Below are 13,725 nucleotides of genomic sequence, written 5' to 3'. Positions count from 1 at the left end.
TGAAGACCAAAACCTCCTCCATAGCAGACCCCAGGCTCACCATGCCTTCCGCTCTCTGCATCTTCCTCTGCATCTGCCTGGGGGCCTGTGCTGGGTTAGGCAGCATGAAGTCGGGCAACCCCCACAGAGGGCCAGGGGCATTTATGGGGGGTTCGCTCCCCTCTTCTGACCTCTGACCTGGTGTCCTGCCTGCCAGAGCTGGGGGTGGGGATTTGGGAGGAGAGGGCTTTGGGAGGGGCCAAGATTGGGGTGGGGGGGGGGGATGTGATGCAGAGGGCTGGTTCCAAGAGCGGGGCGGGACGTGGTTCCAGAGGGCTGGAACCAAGATGTGACCGGCCAGCAAGAAGTGGCCACTTGGCCCCCGGGGGCTTCCCAGGCTGGGCCGGGGCTGGAGGTGGGGGCTGCAGCCTGACACCCCCTCCTCCTCCCCTACAGCCCAGTGGCCCCAGCTGCCCGATCTCCTTAGGCCAGGCCTGGGGCCACCCACCCACTCGTGAGGACAGGGGCCGGCTTATCTCACACGGCCCTGTTAACTCCTCCGCGGGCACGCAGGAAGTTGGGGGTGGGGGTCCAGCCAGGCAGGAAGCCCAAGATCAGCCGGCCACAGCCCAGAGCAGCAAGCACCCAGCTTCGCCAACATGTGGGTATTCTTGCTGCTGTGGCCTCTGGCCCTGGGTTTCAGCCTGGGTGACACCCAGACCCCCATCGGCTATGAGGAGGTGGGGAGCACAGCAGAAGGCGATGGTGAGTGACCTTGGGCCCTGCCTTGGGACTGAGAGGGAGGTCGCCCAGAGCCAGCAAAGGAAAGACAGCGAACTGGGGTTGGGGGGTCTTCCAGCCCAGCCTGGAGTCCACAGGGTCTGGGTGTGTCCGTGTCCAGCTCTGTCCCGGGGGCTCCTGAGAACTGGGGCCCCTCTAGTTTCTCAGGAGGTAGCACCATCCCGTCGGGGAACCAGATGAGGGGTCGGCGGGTGGGGTGTGGGGGTGGTGATGCTTCTATCCCCTTCCCTCTGGATCTCTCTCCCCCCAGACAGCACACCGAGGCCCCACCCCCGCAGCTTCCCTGGCCAGCCCTGTACCAACGACAGCAACACTCTGGAGCTCCCTGCCAACTCTCGGGCCCTGCTGCTGGGCTGGGTGCCCACGAGGCTGGTGCCTGCACTCTACGGGCTGGCCCTGGCAGTGGGGCTGCCCGCCAACAGCCTGGCACTGTGGGTGCTGGCCACGCAGGTGCCCCGACTGCCCTCCACCGTGATGCTGATGAACCTGGCGGCCGCTGACCTGCTGCTGGCGCTGGCGCTGCCGCCACGGATTGCCTACCACCTGCGGGGCCAGCGCTGGCCCTTTGGCGAGGCCGCCTGCCGCCTGGACACAGCCGCACTCTACGGCCACCTGTACGGCTCCCTGTTGCTGCTGGCCGCTGTCAGCCTGGACCGCTACCTGGCCGTAGTGCACCCTCTGCGGGCCCGCACCCTGCGAGGCCAGCGCCTGGCCGGCGGGCTCTGCGTCACGGCCTGGCTGGCGGCAGCTGCCCTGGCGATGCCCCTGGCGCTGCAGCAGCAGACCTTCCGGCTGGCACGCTCTGACCACGTGCTGTGCCATGACGTGCTGCCCACCGGCGCCCAGGCCTCCTACTGGCGGCCCACCTTCATCTGCCTGGCGGGGTTCGGCTGCTTCCTGCCGCTGCTGGCCATGGTGCTGAGCTACGGGGCCACTCTACGCACGCTGGCGGCTGGGGGCCGGCGCTACGGCCACGCGCTGCGGCTGACCGCGCTGGTGCTGGCCTCTGCCGTGGGCCTCTTCGCGCCCAGCAACGTGCTGCTGCTGCTGCACTTCTCAAACCCCGGCCCTGACGCCTGGGGGGACTTGTACGCCGCCTACATGCCCAGCCTGGCGCTCAGCACCCTCAACAGCTGTGTGGACCCCTTCATCTATTATTTCGTGTCTGCCGAGTTCAGGAGCAAGGTGCAGGAGGGCTTGCTCCGCCGGGCACCTGGCACCACCATGGCCTCCAGGGAGCGGGGCAGCCGAGCGGCGGGGACCCGGTCCTCCTCGGTCGTGTGACAGGCCCGTCACAGGCTGGATGAACAGGAAGGGAGTCGTTCTGGGTTGAATAGGGTCCCCTCCAGATTCACACCCATCGGGAACCTCCCAAGGTGAGCTTATTCGGAAACAGGGTCTTGGCAGGTGTGATTAGCTAGAATGAGGTCACACTGGAGTACAGAGTAGGCCCTAAATCCGATGTGACTGGTGTCCTTACAAGAGGAGGATGCAGAGACACACGGGAAGAAGGCCACTTGATGGTGGAGGCAGAGGTGCGGTGATGTGGCCACAAGCTGCAGACTGCTGGCAGCGACTACAAGAAGCCAGGGGAGCAGCCTTGGGTAGTCTCCCTCCGAGCCCCTGGAGGGAGCCAGTGCTGCCTACACCTTAATCTCGGACTTCTAGCCTCCAGAACTGCCAGAGAATAAACTTCTGTTGTTTGAAGTCACCTGGTTTGTGGTACTGAGTTATGGAAGGCCCAGGAAAAGATGGGGATTCAATGTAGGTTCCTGGGTCTGACCAGTTCCCCTGTGATCGAGTACAAGGTAGGGATGAAGTGAGGTTGATGCTGCCTTAAGGCCTGCTGTAGGACCCCACCCAGGAGGAGGCTTGGGCCCCCAACACCCCCAGGGGCCAAGGGGGCTGGGAGCCCTGTTGGCGGTCCTTCTCATTCCCAGAAGCCAGGCTCTGGCTTGGGGATGGGCTTTATGGCTCAAGACTCCCCCCTCAGCCCCCCAAAGCCTGGTGCAACCCATCTTTGGGAGCCACGGGGCTCAGCCTCCGTGATCCTGGTTACCAGACATCACCTCCTGCTCCTCACCTGTGGTCTGATCCCTCTTCCGTCAGCTCCCCTGTGGAGCGGGTGGGTGGGGCAACAGGAGGATTTAGGGTGTGCACCCAGGCTCAGGGGGATGCAGCTTTGCAAACCCCACCCCCAACCACTTGAAGGCTGGTTTGAATCGAGTTGGGGGACACCACATGCAGAGGGGTGACCGTAGCCCCAGACACACACACACACACACCCTGCTGCTCCCCACCCAGACGGGCAGCACGGAGCACGGTGTCGGGAGCCCCCTGAGGCATCAGCTGTGGGGGTGAGTAAGCCATGCCCAGAGGCAGGGGGCATGGGCACCACTTCTGGGCTCCCCACTGAGCTCATGTGGGGTCTGGGGAAGAGTGCCCAGCCCCAGGACACACACACACATGCTGGCCCACACAAGAGGGAGCCTGGGGCCGTGTGAGGAAGGCCAATGTCACTAACCTGGTGTGATGACGTACTGGAGTATCCCAAGATGCTACCACTGGGGGAAGTTGGGTACCTGAGACCTCTCTCTGTTGCTGTCGTTGTTGTTTAGTCACCCAGTCGTGTCCCACTCTTTGCCACCCTGTGGACTGTAGCCCACCAGGATTCTCTGTCCATGGGATTTCCCAGGCAAGAACACTGGAGTGGGTTGCCATTTCCTTCTCCAGGGTATCTTCCTGACCCAAGGATAGAACCTACGTCTCCTGTATTGACAGGCAAGTTCTAAGCCCCCATATTGGAATGATTCTTTACAAATGCACTGAATTTATGATTATCTTGGGGTTCGGGTGTTCCAAAGCCTCATCCCCATCCTCCTTGGAAAGACTGGGCTGTGGATGAAGGAATGGAAGCAATGGAGATGAGAGCCAACTTCAGCCCTTGGAGCTGCCCCTCAGCCTCCCCAGCCCACAGGAGGGTCAAGCCTGCCAGGGACTTGAAGGAAATGAGCTTTTATTACACCAGCGGCCTCCATGGCAAGTGGGCCACAGGGCCTTGGCCAAGGGAACTGTAACCTTGTAGGCTGGTGGAGGTCAGGATCAGCGCTGCATGACGGGGCCCCACAGGCTGGGCCGCCCCCTCAGGGTCTCTGTGCTGTCCCGAGACGAGCTGTGTGGGCCGAAATAAATACCACCGTGGAGGGAGAAGACAGGCCAACACAGGGGAGGGGCAGCTCGGAGGCAGGTCTGCGCACACGGCTTCGGTTGGTCCGGAGCTAGGACACGCTCCCAGGTTGCTAGTGGGGGTGACAATCCTCCAGGTCGGGCCCCGGGAGAGCAGGGGTTCAAGGGGCGGTGAGGTCCAAAAGCAGGAAGATGAAAGTGCATCTTCTTAGAGCCCAGAACTTCCCCACAGAGCCTGGTGCCACCAGACCAAACATTCAGGGGGCCCCTGAGGCTAGATGGGGCTGCAGGGACCATGACAGATCTGGGGCAATTTGGGGTTCGGGTCCTGGGCTCAGCAGCCTGGGTGGCCCAAAGGGAGGCTGGGACTTCTGCATTTTGGAGAAGAGGGGCCTGTTTTGTTTCCAAGTTGCTGACGTTGTGTCCGAGACTTGGCCAGAGTCGTGTCCCCTCAGAAACAGGCCTTTGGCCACGAGTCCTTCCCAGAGACATCGCTTCTCTGGGGAGCAGCGCGTCAGGCTGTGGGAGCTCCTCCAGCTACCCAGCCTGTGGGCCGCAGGGCGGGGCGCCTGGGGCTCCAGCTGCAGCTGGTGAGCAGGGGGAAGGGGCCTCCAGCCACCCACTGACCATCCTCCCTGTTGAGGTGGGAGCTGGGCCCCCGGGAGGCCCACCATCCATCGGGGCAGGTCTCTGCCAGTCCACTTATCAGGTTCAATTGGAAGCAGGGGTCACCTAGGGTGGGGTCTACCAACCCCTAGACGGTCGAGTCCCCTGGCCTTCTTCTGGCAGGTAGAAATCACAGCCTGATCACGTCTTCCAGCTTGGAGTTTTAGGAGGAGAACCCACTCTGGCTGATAGGAGAGAAGGAAAGACGCCGGTGGGCTGCCAGGCCTTGGGGCAGGGGCTGCGGACCCTTCCTGTGCACTGGCCTCCAAGTGCACTCAGGACGGCAGCTTCCACCCACTGAGACAGGAGCACCCCCCTGGAATACAGGTGGGGTTCATGGTCCAGCCAGGCCCTGCACAGTGGCAGGACGGGGTGCTCACTTTTGGTAAGAATGAGCGTAGCTTGCATGGGACCACCGTTCAAATAGAGAACGTATTTGTGGAACTCAATCAGCCATGAAAAGGAAGGAAACTGCTGATCCAACACCAACCACAGACAGGGTTGTGTCAGTAGCTCACTTTTCTCACTCACTCTTACTGGGTGAGAAAAAGCCAATCTCGAAAGGTTACGTACCCCATGATTCTGTTTACAAAGCAGCCCTGAAGTGACAAAATTATAGGGTGGGAGGACAGATGAATGGCTTGGGGGAAAGCAAGGTGGGTGTGGCTATAAAACAGCAGCTAGGGGGATCCTTGAGGCGATGGGCTGTCCAGTAGCTTGACTGCAGTCATGATTACAAAAAGCTACAAGTGCTGAAAGGGGTTTCCCTCATAGCTCAGTAAAGAATCTGCCTGCAATGCGGGAGACCCTGGTTTGATTCCTGGGTCGGGAAAATCCTCCGGAGAAGAAGTAGGCTACCCACTCCAGTGTTCTTGGACTTCCCTTGTGGCTTAGCTGGTAAAGAATCCGTCTGCAATGCAGGAGACCTGGGTTCGATCCCTGGGTTGGGAAGATCCCCTGGAGAAGGGAAAGGCTACCCACTCCAGTATTCTGGCCTGGAGAATTCCATGGGCTGTATACTCCATGGGGTTGCAAAGAGTCGGACATGACTGACAGACTTTCACTTTCACATGTGCGGGAACTGCTGACTCAACGGCCACTGAATACACATAAATGTGGTGAAATATGAGCGAGAAGGGTAGGCTGTACTGATGTCAGTTTCCTTTACAGCCCCCATGATGTAACTAAAAGCCAATTATCCAGATAAATGAATTTAAAAAATTTTTTTTAAGAAATTTGATTAGGAAGGAGAAAAGAGAGAGAGGGTGTGTGAAGAGGAGGGGGGAAGAAAAGAGGGCACAGAAGGGAAAATGAAACAAAAATACTGCAGCAGTAACCCTAAACCCAGCTCTACCAGTTATTACATGCGTGTGAACTAAACCCGGTGCCTAGTGCAAGATGGTACCCCCTTAAGTCTCCAGGACTTTGGCGAGGGCTGGTAGAAAAGTTTTCCTACTGGTTTGCTGAGTGGGGATATAAACCAGCCTCTGCCACCAGCATGGGGTGGAGAGACCCTTACCACCCAGGAAGGCAGGGCTCTGAGGCTTGCCAGTGCAGCCAGCCTCCAGGACCTGGCACTTACCTAACCTGATAGATCAACCTGCTGTTTAAACCACTTGAGTTGAGCTGGCTCAAACCAAAAGATTTGCCTCCTCCAGGAAGCCCCTTCCCAGCCTCCCTGCACAGAGCTCTCTGGTCTCCTGACCTTTCCTCCATCCTTCCCTCAGGGGGACAAGATTCTCTCCCTGACCAAACCCCAGTTGGGCTCCTCTGAGCTCTTTTTCACCTTGGTCTCAAATTGCAGGCTTCCGTGTTCATCTTGACACTGTCCAGCTGGAGCAAGAATCTGGCTAATACGTCAATTTAGCCAGAACACCATATCCTTCATATTGATCCCTCTTGATATCTGATTGGGTTCTTCATCCTCCCCCGCCCCTCCCCATCTCTCATGATCTCTCAACCTACCTGGCCTGTCATCAGCAAGAATAAGGTTCAGTCTCTTTAGCCAGAATATCCCCCCTCCACTCCCTATTGTTTCCTCTCAGTAATTTTCCATCCACCGACTCCCCTTCCCCAACTCCTTGGCTATGCTCACTATGCTTAGTTGCTCAGCAGTGTCCGACTCTTTGCGACCCCACGGACTGTAGCCTACCAGACTGCTCTGTCCATGGAATTTTCCTGGCAAGAATACTAGAGTGGGTTGCCATGCCCTCCTTCAGGGGATCTTCCCAACACGGGGATCAAACGTAGGTCTCCCACATTGCAGGCGGATTCTTCATCAGCTGACCCACCAAGCAAGCCCAAGAATACTAGAGTGCACAACCTATCCCTTCTCCAGGGGATCTTCTCGACCCAGGAATCGAACCAGGGTCTCCTGCATCGCAGGCAGATTCTTTACTTGCTGGGCTACCAGGGAAGGGCTCCTTGGCTATAAATTCCGCCCCCACCTTTTTTTTTTTTTTTTTTTTTAGGTGTGTGTGCTTAGTTGCTTTGCTTAGTCGAGTCCAATTCTCCTTGACCCCATGGACTGTAGCCCGCCAGGCTCCTCTGTCCATGGGATTCTCCAGGCAAGAATACTGGAGTGGGCTGCCATTCCCTTCTCCAGAGGATCTTCCCGACTCAGGGATTGAACCCAGGTCTCCTGCATTGTACGATTTCAACCCCACTGCAAGACTCCATAGCGCCCCCTCTTGAAAAAAACATTCCTTGCGTCATGAATAACTTATTTAAAAGGGAGAGTGGGTCTCAGGGACAGGTCTGTCCTGAAGTCCAGTCCTTGGGAGGGCTTCTTAAGCTCACCCTGCACATACAGGCTGCTCTTTGATGTGCATTGAGTGGATGCAGGGCAAGGGAGAACAGGTTATCCACCTCATCCCCCAAAATCTTGCAGGTCAACCCTCCATCAGTAGCTCCCACTTCCTGCCGGGTTCCATGTGGAGGGAGACTGGGGGCAGATCCAGCTCTCACCTGTCCTCTGCTTCCTTATCCAAGTCCACCAACTCATGGCCAGCTGCCAGGTGCCCGGTGTCCAGGGGACCCAAGTCATACTCGTAGCTGTACAAGGCCAAGGCTGGTGTCGGCTGCTCTGGAAGGAAGGACTGAGTCAGTAGGGAAGGCACTGGAGGGAGAGGATCTGAATGGCCAGGGAGCTCGAGGAAAGATGTGTGGCCCAGAGCAACAGACAGGAGGTGAGGTCTCAAGGTGGGGAAGGGGATACAGAAATCAGAGATGGGGAGACTCAGAAAAGCACCAAGTTGGGATGGGACTGGAGAGAGACTGACCAAGACGGAGGAGATGCAAAGGGTTCTTGTTGCTAAGACTCTTTTGCAACCCCATGGACTGTAGACCGCCATGAGATTTTCCAGGCAAGAATACTGGAGTGGGTTACCATCTCCTCCTCCAGGGGGTCTTCCCCACCCACGGATCAAAAACGAGTCTCCTGCATTGCAGGTAAACTCTGCCGCTGAGCCACCAAGGAAGCCCAGTGCAAACTGACCCAGACGCAAAGAGGTGATGAGAGGAGGTGGCATGATGGAGAAGATGGAGCCCCCGAGGCCGGCCGTGGGTTGGGTCCTCACCAAGCGCGCAGCGGCCAGGGGGCGCGGGCTCCAATCTCACGCGGCGGCGGCAGGCGGCCTCCTGCAGGTGGCAGGCGCTGGCGTAGACTACACCATCGGAACCGCACACCGGGTCCCCGCTGGTGCTGCAGGCGCGGGCGCAGCCACAGCGTGTGACTGTCACCCCCTCCTCCGGAGCGGCCACAGGACCTCGCTCTTCCGGGGACCAGCCTGGCGGGCGAGACGAAGTTGTCAGGGCCCTGGGAACTCCAAGCTCCCCACTTGGCCCTCGCCTCTCCCTGGGCCTGGGATGGAGAAGTCCCAAGAGGCCAGAACCACGCTCCACAGAGTGGAGACGGTGCCCGGGAAGCCCTGAGCCCTGACCTGGTGGAATGTCACGCGAGTATTTGCCTAGTATTTACGAAAACAAAATTTAAAAGTAAAACTTTTGAACTAAATGCAACCTAAATTCATTTCAAGAAGTTTGGAAAAGAAAGAAGAGGGTTCCGAGGAACTCCACTCCGCCATTCGCCGCCGCCAGTCTGCGCTCACAGCTTGGGTCCCTGGATCCCGACACCCTCTGGCTTGGGGAGGGGAGGCAAGGGCTCCCCTCCGGGCCTCCACTTCTACGCCCGCCCCTCCCACCCCGCTAGACCCCGCCCCTCCCACGATGGGCCCGCCCCCATCCAGCTAGGACCCCGCCCCCTTCCGCTGCTCACTCCCACCCCTCAAATCCTTGCTTCCTCCACCCTGCCTGCGCACTCCAACCCCGTCGGATCGGGACGCGCGCCCTCGACCGAGCCGGGCCTTGCTCCTCTTACCACGCTGTACGCTCCTCTGCCTGACGACTCCCTCCAAATGGGCAGCCCTCCCCCAGGCCCACGGGTCGTGTCGGGGTGGCGGGTGCTCGAAAGGAGCAGTGGCCTCGCGCACTCACCGGGGCCCTGGGCCAGAGCGCGCTCCACTTCGTTGCACGCAGGGCCCGCGCACAGCTCCCGGGCAAGCGGGCTGCGCGCGCTGACATTGTAGAAGCGCGTGGCCTCGAAGGCTGCGGGACCAAGGGAGAAGGGTGAGCAGGTGACGGGTGACAGGGTGAGGGACCGAGCTGGGGTTGCGGGTGGCGGGCGTGGGCCTACCAGGTTCATAATAGTCGTACACCAAGACGGGCAGCGCCGACGTCCTGCCCACGACGTGCTCCCGGAGCGCCCGGAACTGCACGCACGTCAAACACCGGCTGGGGATCTGCGGGGGCAGCGAGCAGGCTCAGGCTTGGCTGGGCCCACTAGGGCTGGAGACTTGAGCTTTGGCCTCTGTGCTCTATGATGCCCCAAAGTGTGAACCCACTGCGGGGTGCCCCGGAGGCGTGAAACAGAAACCCGATCTTATTTCGATTTGGTGGGTCCTTCCACCCACGTGGGGAGTGTCTCAGCTGGTCTTTCATCTCCCACACTCACCATGGCAGGTGCGCGTCCTCTGTGTGTGTGTGTGTGTGTGTGTGTGTGTGTACATTCACAATCTTGTGCAACCACTGTCTGTAGAACTTTTCCATCTAGAAAGATGGTACAGGTGAACCTATTTGCAGGCCAGGAATAGAGATGCAGACGTAGAGAATGGGCTTGTGGACACAGAAGGGCAAGAGGAGGGTTGGACGAATTGGGAGATCAGGATCGACATAAATACACGTGTACAGCAGATACTAGTGGGAAGCTGGTGTATAATATAGCACAGGAAGCTCAGCTCAGTGCTCTGGAGTGACCTAGATGGGTGGGATGGGGGGCAAGGTGGGAGGGAGGTCCAAGAGGGAGGGGTATGTATACATACAGCTGATTTACTTCCTTGTACAGCAGAAACCAACACAACATTTATCCTCCAGAAAAGAAGAATAAAAGAAGAATAAAAAAACGGCATCCCCATTTGAACCCACTGCTTATCCCCCCAACCCTGGAAACCACCAATCTGCTTTCTGTCTGTTCAACTCCGCGTGTTTCTGAGATTCAGAAAGTCAGTGCTTCATTTTGACACCTGAATGCTATTCCACATCCCTCCTAACTTTTTCCACCAAAGCAAGCTGGCTGGGGCACAGAGCAGGCAGCTGTGCCAACTCCGCATGAATTGACTCTTCCAGTTTCTTTTTCTTGGTATGAGAGCACTGCCAGAACCATTAACAGGCCATGGCAGCCATGCCCTCGCCAATGCAACTGCTGTGGAGGCCTCCGCCCACCGCTACCCCAGCCCACAGTACCTCGTCAAAGTAGAAGAGCACTCTGCGGCCAGCCAGCTCGTACCTCTTCAGTGCCACGTGCTTGTCAAGGAGCAGCTGGCAAGGAAGCCAGAGTCAGGATCTGCCCCGCCCGTCCGCCCCCAACACTCTCGTCCTCCAATCTCCAAGGGCCCAAGGTGGGCTGGACCCATGCGGAGCTGAGGCCCTAGAGGCTGAGGAGTTCCCCCACAGGCATCCAGCAAGTCCCCATGGGCTGGGCCAGGGGGTGGCAGCCAGCACCCCTGAGAGGGCATTCAAGGCTGGGTATCACTGTCCTGAGTGCCTGCCTCCACTTCCCTGCCACAGTCTCCCCCGATCAAGTCTCAGTCCCAGGCCAAGTCCCCGAGGCACCTACTGAGCCCTGCCGCCTGCTCCTGCTTCACCTGCACCATTCACCCCTATCCTACCCCCATGCAGGGCGCTCCACCCTCCCCACACTGCTGACCTCCTCGGCAAGGCTGCTCCCCTTCTTGGTGACCATCTCCCCCACATGCAAAATGGGGCTAGTCTCTCTTTAAGCAAAGGGGGCTGGCAAGTCCCTGGAAGCACTCTCTGGCACCCCACGTCATCCCCAAAGTGCAAGCATCCTCGGTCTCATGGGTAACAGCACAGATGGCCCAGTGAGTGACATCTTCCGGGAGAGACCCAACCCCTCCCCACCTGCCCCTCCGCAGATGGCCAGTCTCAGAGCACCAACTTTGCAGGGAGAAAGTAAGGCAAAAACAAAAGCACAACCCCACTATATGAAGGGCTAGGAATCTGCAACCAGGGCAGGTCCACAGACGCTGCCCAGCTCCTGCCCACCAGCGCCCCCTCACCTGCTCCAGGCTCTCAACGTCCGCCCGGAACCCTGACAGTAGGGGCACCTCCAGGACCGCCATGTTGGAGGACCCTGCATGCAGCCACCTGTCAATGAAAGGAGAGAAAGAGGGGCCCTTGAACTCAAGCCCCTCAGTGGAATTCATGGTCCGCTCTGTCCCCACAGCTCTCCAGCCTGCCCTGGGTCTGGCTGGCAGCCCATCTGCACAGACACCCTTGGCAGGGTCATTGGTCATTCCATTTCACAGTTGAAACACTGAAACCATAAGGAAAAGGCCTTGCCAAGTGTTCTTGGTCTGACCTAGGTCCACCCTAAAGGAAATCAACCCTGAATATTCATTGGAAGGACTTATGCTGAAGCTGAAGCTCCAATACTTTGGCCACCTGATGCAAAGAGCCAGCTCATTGGAAAGACCCTGATGCTGGGAAAGATTGAGGGCAAGAGGAGAAGGGGGTGACAGAGGTTGAGATGGTTGGATGGCATCACCGACTCAATGGACATGAGTTTGAGCAAAGTCTGAAGGGTATTGACTGGGTGGCACAGTGGTAAATATTCTGCCTGCCCATGCAGGAGACGCAGGAAGTACGGGTTTGATCCCTGGGTCAGGAAAATCCCCTGGAGAAGGGAATGGCAACCCACTCCAGTATTCTTGCCTGGAGAATCCCATGGACAGAGGAGCCTGGTGGGCTACAAACCACAGGGTCACAAAGAGTCAGCACAACTGAGCGACTGAGCAACAACCACCTCTGGTGTGGGAAACAGCTCTGTGGGGCTTAGGGAGCCCAGCTGCTCCCCAGGGCCAGCCCTGTTTCCCCTTCTGTGACATGGGGGAGGCAGTGGGTGAATACTGCCTCTAGGGCCTGCTACGTGCCAGACCCTCCCTGTGCCAGGCACTGGTGACAGGGAGGCTGATACTCAGTGAGGGGCCTGCAGACCGCGGGCACAAGGGGGTGGGGTGCCCAGAGCCCCCGGGATGGGCAGAGGAGGCGTCTATGGAGGCGGGGCCTAAGAGATGCCGGCCCGGCCGGCACAGTTACTTTCTTCCCGTCTGAGAAGGAGCAGAGGTGTCCCTAGCAGACGTGCCAGGGCCAGTCCCGCTGCTTCGTGTTCCTCCACCCAATTAGATGGTGGTCACAGCCCTGCTGAGTGGTACCACCCCAAGTCTCACTGCCAACCGGAAATGGTTGGAGGACCCGCTGCTCTGGGGCTTGGGCCCAGTTGGGCTTGTTCTTCAGAACCTCCCAAGTTGGGGGCGGCCTTGGACATGTGAGGGTTAAGGGTCAAGGTTAAGGAAGGCGCTTGGGCAGCTCTGACGGGCGTCAGCTCCATGGCTGCCAACCACCTACCAACCACCTACCAACCACCTTTGGGTCCCCCCAGCATTGCCATGGCAATGAGCATCCTTTGTGGCAGCTGCATGCACCCCCTCCTCCTGAGGACCCTCTGCGAACTGGTTCTAGGGTCACACCTGGGGCGGGTGGGTCATGCAAGGGCTACAAATAGCCGTCCCTCCCAGGCCCATCTGCCACTGCAGTCTGGTGCACCCATTCAGAAGCACTCATTTCAGAAATCATCTGTAGTGTAAGCTTTTGATTGCAAAGGGATCCATTTCAAAGACATTCATCTTGAATAAAGATACTGACAGCTACTAACAAAACAACCAGTGAGGAAACAGGCTGCCCCCACCCATGAAAGACTTCCCTTATGGTTAAGACTCTGCGCTTCCACTGCAGGGGGCACAGGTTCAATCCCTGGTCAGTATGTGGGACAGCCAAAATAACATAGCCCTGGGTATTTAAATAACTGACTACGTGGGTCACCCTGCCTTCCCCTTCCTGCATCTCAATTAGCGTTCTTATATTTTAAACCCACCAATAAAGAGTGAATCCACAAAACGCTAGGCACACTCCTCCCCTCAGATTTCAATAAAGGCAGAAACACAAGTCCATGATTTCTCTCTGTTTCTCTGCCGGTGACCTCACCGTGTGACCCCCAGGAGGGTCGAGTGCCGTCCAGAACCTGTGAGTAAGAAATCTCGTCCTTCTTAGTTTCCTGATGGGTGTTGCTAAGGTGTGTCTTGTAATCAGAATAAGGACCACGGGGGCTGGTCAGCCACAACTTTGGCTCTAGTCGGGGAAACACCTATGGGGCCAGGTAAGTCCCCCAGAGGTTCCTAGCTGAGAGCATCGCTCGACAAAACATCATCCAGGTGGGGGTGCCAGCCGGCGGGGCAGGTCCTCACCTGGTGCAGACCTCCAGGGTCACCTGGTACTCCTGGTGATGCTGGTCTGCTGCCGGGTCGTCATCATCAGCTGAGGAGGCAGGGGAGGGGGGTCGCTGCTGCTCAGCCTCAGGCTCCTGGAGGTTCACAAGCAGCTGGAAGGATGGCTTGGCCACCGGGTCGGGCACATTGTAGGTGACATCAATCTGGGGGGTGGGGGAGGGCAGAGGCTTAA

General features: G+C 58.4%; 2 protein-coding genes across 2 annotated transcripts in view; one reads left to right on the top strand and one right to left on the bottom strand.

Annotated features, from left to right (window-relative positions):
- Positions 1-634: 634 nt before the first annotated feature.
- On the top strand, positions 635-2,491 carry F2RL3 (F2R like thrombin or trypsin receptor 3). The gene is made up of 2 exons (XM_020880789.2): positions 635-744; positions 1,031-2,491. The coding sequence occupies exons 1-2, from the start codon at positions 639-641 to the stop codon at positions 2,062-2,064; spliced, it is 1,140 nt and encodes a 379-aa protein (XP_020736448.2). The 5' UTR covers positions 635-638; the 3' UTR covers positions 2,065-2,491.
- A 1,288-nt stretch (positions 2,492-3,779) lies between these two features.
- Positions 3,780-13,725, bottom strand: part of CPAMD8 (C3 and PZP like alpha-2-macroglobulin domain containing 8) — a 100,280-nt gene continuing 90,334 nt past the window's right edge. The window contains exons 35-42 of the mRNA XM_070462298.1: positions 13,512-13,696; positions 11,268-11,355; positions 10,432-10,506; positions 9,326-9,431; positions 9,127-9,237; positions 8,211-8,420; positions 7,600-7,717; positions 3,780-4,817 (exon numbers count right to left, since the gene is read on the bottom strand). Of these exons, the coding sequence (XP_070318399.1) occupies positions 4,796-4,817; positions 7,600-7,717; positions 8,211-8,420; positions 9,127-9,237; positions 9,326-9,431; positions 10,432-10,506; positions 11,268-11,355; positions 13,512-13,696 (915 nt within the window). The 3' untranslated portion in view covers positions 3,780-4,795. The remainder of the gene's footprint in view (positions 4,818-7,599; positions 7,718-8,210; positions 8,421-9,126; positions 9,238-9,325; positions 9,432-10,431; positions 10,507-11,267; positions 11,356-13,511; positions 13,697-13,725) is intronic.

This window comes from Odocoileus virginianus, chromosome 3 (assembly GCF_023699985.2).
Source record: "Odocoileus virginianus isolate 20LAN1187 ecotype Illinois chromosome 3, Ovbor_1.2, whole genome shotgun sequence".
Taxonomy (NCBI): domain Eukaryota; kingdom Metazoa; phylum Chordata; class Mammalia; order Artiodactyla; family Cervidae; genus Odocoileus; species Odocoileus virginianus.
The sequence above is the reverse complement of the archived record's forward strand: the minus strand, read 5'-3'. Positions and strand labels throughout refer to the sequence as shown.